The following is a 1,953-nucleotide window of genomic DNA, read 5'->3' as shown; positions in this document are numbered from 1 at the left end:
GAGGAAAACAACGAAAAACAACGAAAGAAAGAACTATAATCTTTCCAGAAAATATAATAGAAACGAATAATCGTGAGATTAAGTCCAGACTACTGTAAGTTTGTCACTCATAGTTAGACCGAACATGATGAAGCACAAACCAATCTGAATATCACTGGAATAATGTCAGGTTATATCATTAACTCACCCTAATTACATGATCGGAAAAGAGCAAATGTGTAGTGGAAGTGTTGCTATGGAATAGAGTAACGTAAATTCATAACATAAGTAACGTAAATTCATAACGTAATTCTTAAACACTAAAACAGCAATGTAATTCGCGTACACGTTACTCGAAGTAATACATAGTCACATGACATGTATCTTACATAAGTATGACATCTGTACTGATATTAAACTGTGTAGGAAATAATTCCAAGAATTGCAATAAATAAATATTAACATAAAGAAGAATTCCTTTATGGTGAATATTCAATTGCGGACGAAGACTTGAGATGTAATCCGTAACAAAACCAGTAATAAACCCTAAAACCAAAAGTTATCACACCAACACACGCACACACGCACACGCACGAACACGTCCACCGCCTTACCAGGTACCACAATCCTCCCATGCATACGGTACATCCGCACAGGAATCATTGTGGGATCTAAATTGCAATTAGCAGCTTCATTTCCAACTTGAAAGGTTTGAACTCGATTAGCCAAAATTTAATGAATCGCCATCGTTTTAGATGAGGACACCTTTTTGTTTTTCGCTTTATCTGTTCCAATTTGGGATTTGTTGTTAGCAGTTAATGCAAAAATACTTAAAGAGAGTTTAACTGAAAAAGATTGGGAAAGTTAAACATCAAAATTAGAAATTATTTTCAAATTTACATCGAAAAAGAAAATTTGTTGTATTACTGTGATTTGGTTTTAGAAAATTTATTTTTGGTACTTCATTTCCTTTTTAAGGTTGCATGGCTCAATTTAATTTCAGTTAGACGCATAACTAAGTATTTACAATCAGTACAAAATGATGATTAAGCAATAAAGCAATAATTTAAATTTGCGAAAAATTACCGGTAAAGTATTATCGAAATCGGAGAATATGAAATTTGTATATATCTGAATTGAATACTTGAACTTGTAAGGTAAATTATTTTTAGTACCGTTAGTGCTGCTTCATTATTTCGTTTTTTTTCTTTTCCCATAAGATAAGCTATTGTTTTACTCGTACTATTCGGCAAATGATGATAGTTGAATTATCGTTATTTTAATTTTAAGTTAAATTCTTTTTCTCTTTAATACAGATGAAATAATACATGTATATTAATGTTCTTGCATACTTTAATTATAAATGAAACTTGTAAATTTTAATTATACCTTACCTTTATTAAATATTAATATGAATGGTTGCACTATGTAATTTAATAAAATTCGCATCTTTATGCGAGTGTAAAAGAAAAAATAAAAGCAAGAATTTTATCAAATACAATAATACGTCAGAATGAATCAAAAAAAAAGCATGTTAGGGTATGTGTAATTTCTGATAGTGATAAAACATAATAGATGATAATACCTAAGTTTGTGATGTATTAAAAAAATGTTTTAAATTTGTTTAGTTACATAAAAATTGAATAACATCTTTACAAGTTTTCAATAATTGTAAATTATACATTCAAACATTCATTTTTTAATTTTATAAAATGCAACCTCTTTCTAATACTTTTTAAAAAAAAAATCTTTTGATTTTAAACATTTAAATTCAAAAAAGAAAAAAAAAACAATTTGTAATGTTTACTTCATAATCAAATGATATGAAAAATTATTGATGAAATTCATTCATACTATCGTTCCTCATAACGAATTGCTTGTATTAATTCAAGTGCAGAAAAGTATAATCCAATTGTCATTAAGCAAAATACCAATACCAATAATAAAATTGATCGAATTTTCGAATCAACTTTT

The 1,953-nt window shown here is 28.0% G+C and overlaps 1 protein-coding gene across 2 annotated transcripts in view; it reads right to left on the bottom strand.

Moving 5' to 3' along the window:
• LOAG_12612 overlaps positions 1-663 on the bottom strand; it is a 4,428-nt gene extending 3,765 nt beyond the window's left edge. For both annotated transcript variants that reach the window (XM_020448571.1, XM_020448570.1), the window contains exon 1: positions 594-663. In XM_020448571.1, the coding sequence (XP_020305489.1) occupies positions 594-642 (49 nt within the window). In that variant the 5' untranslated portion in view covers positions 643-663. The remainder of the gene's footprint in view (positions 1-593) is intronic.
• Between the last annotated feature and the right edge of the window lie 1,290 nt (positions 664-1,953).

Source organism: Loa loa (assembly GCF_000183805.2).
Source record: "Loa loa unplaced genomic scaffold supercont3.200, whole genome shotgun sequence".
NCBI classification, from domain to species: domain Eukaryota; kingdom Metazoa; phylum Nematoda; class Chromadorea; order Rhabditida; family Onchocercidae; genus Loa; species Loa loa.
The sequence above is the reverse complement of the archived record's forward strand: the minus strand, read 5'-3'. Positions and strand labels throughout refer to the sequence as shown.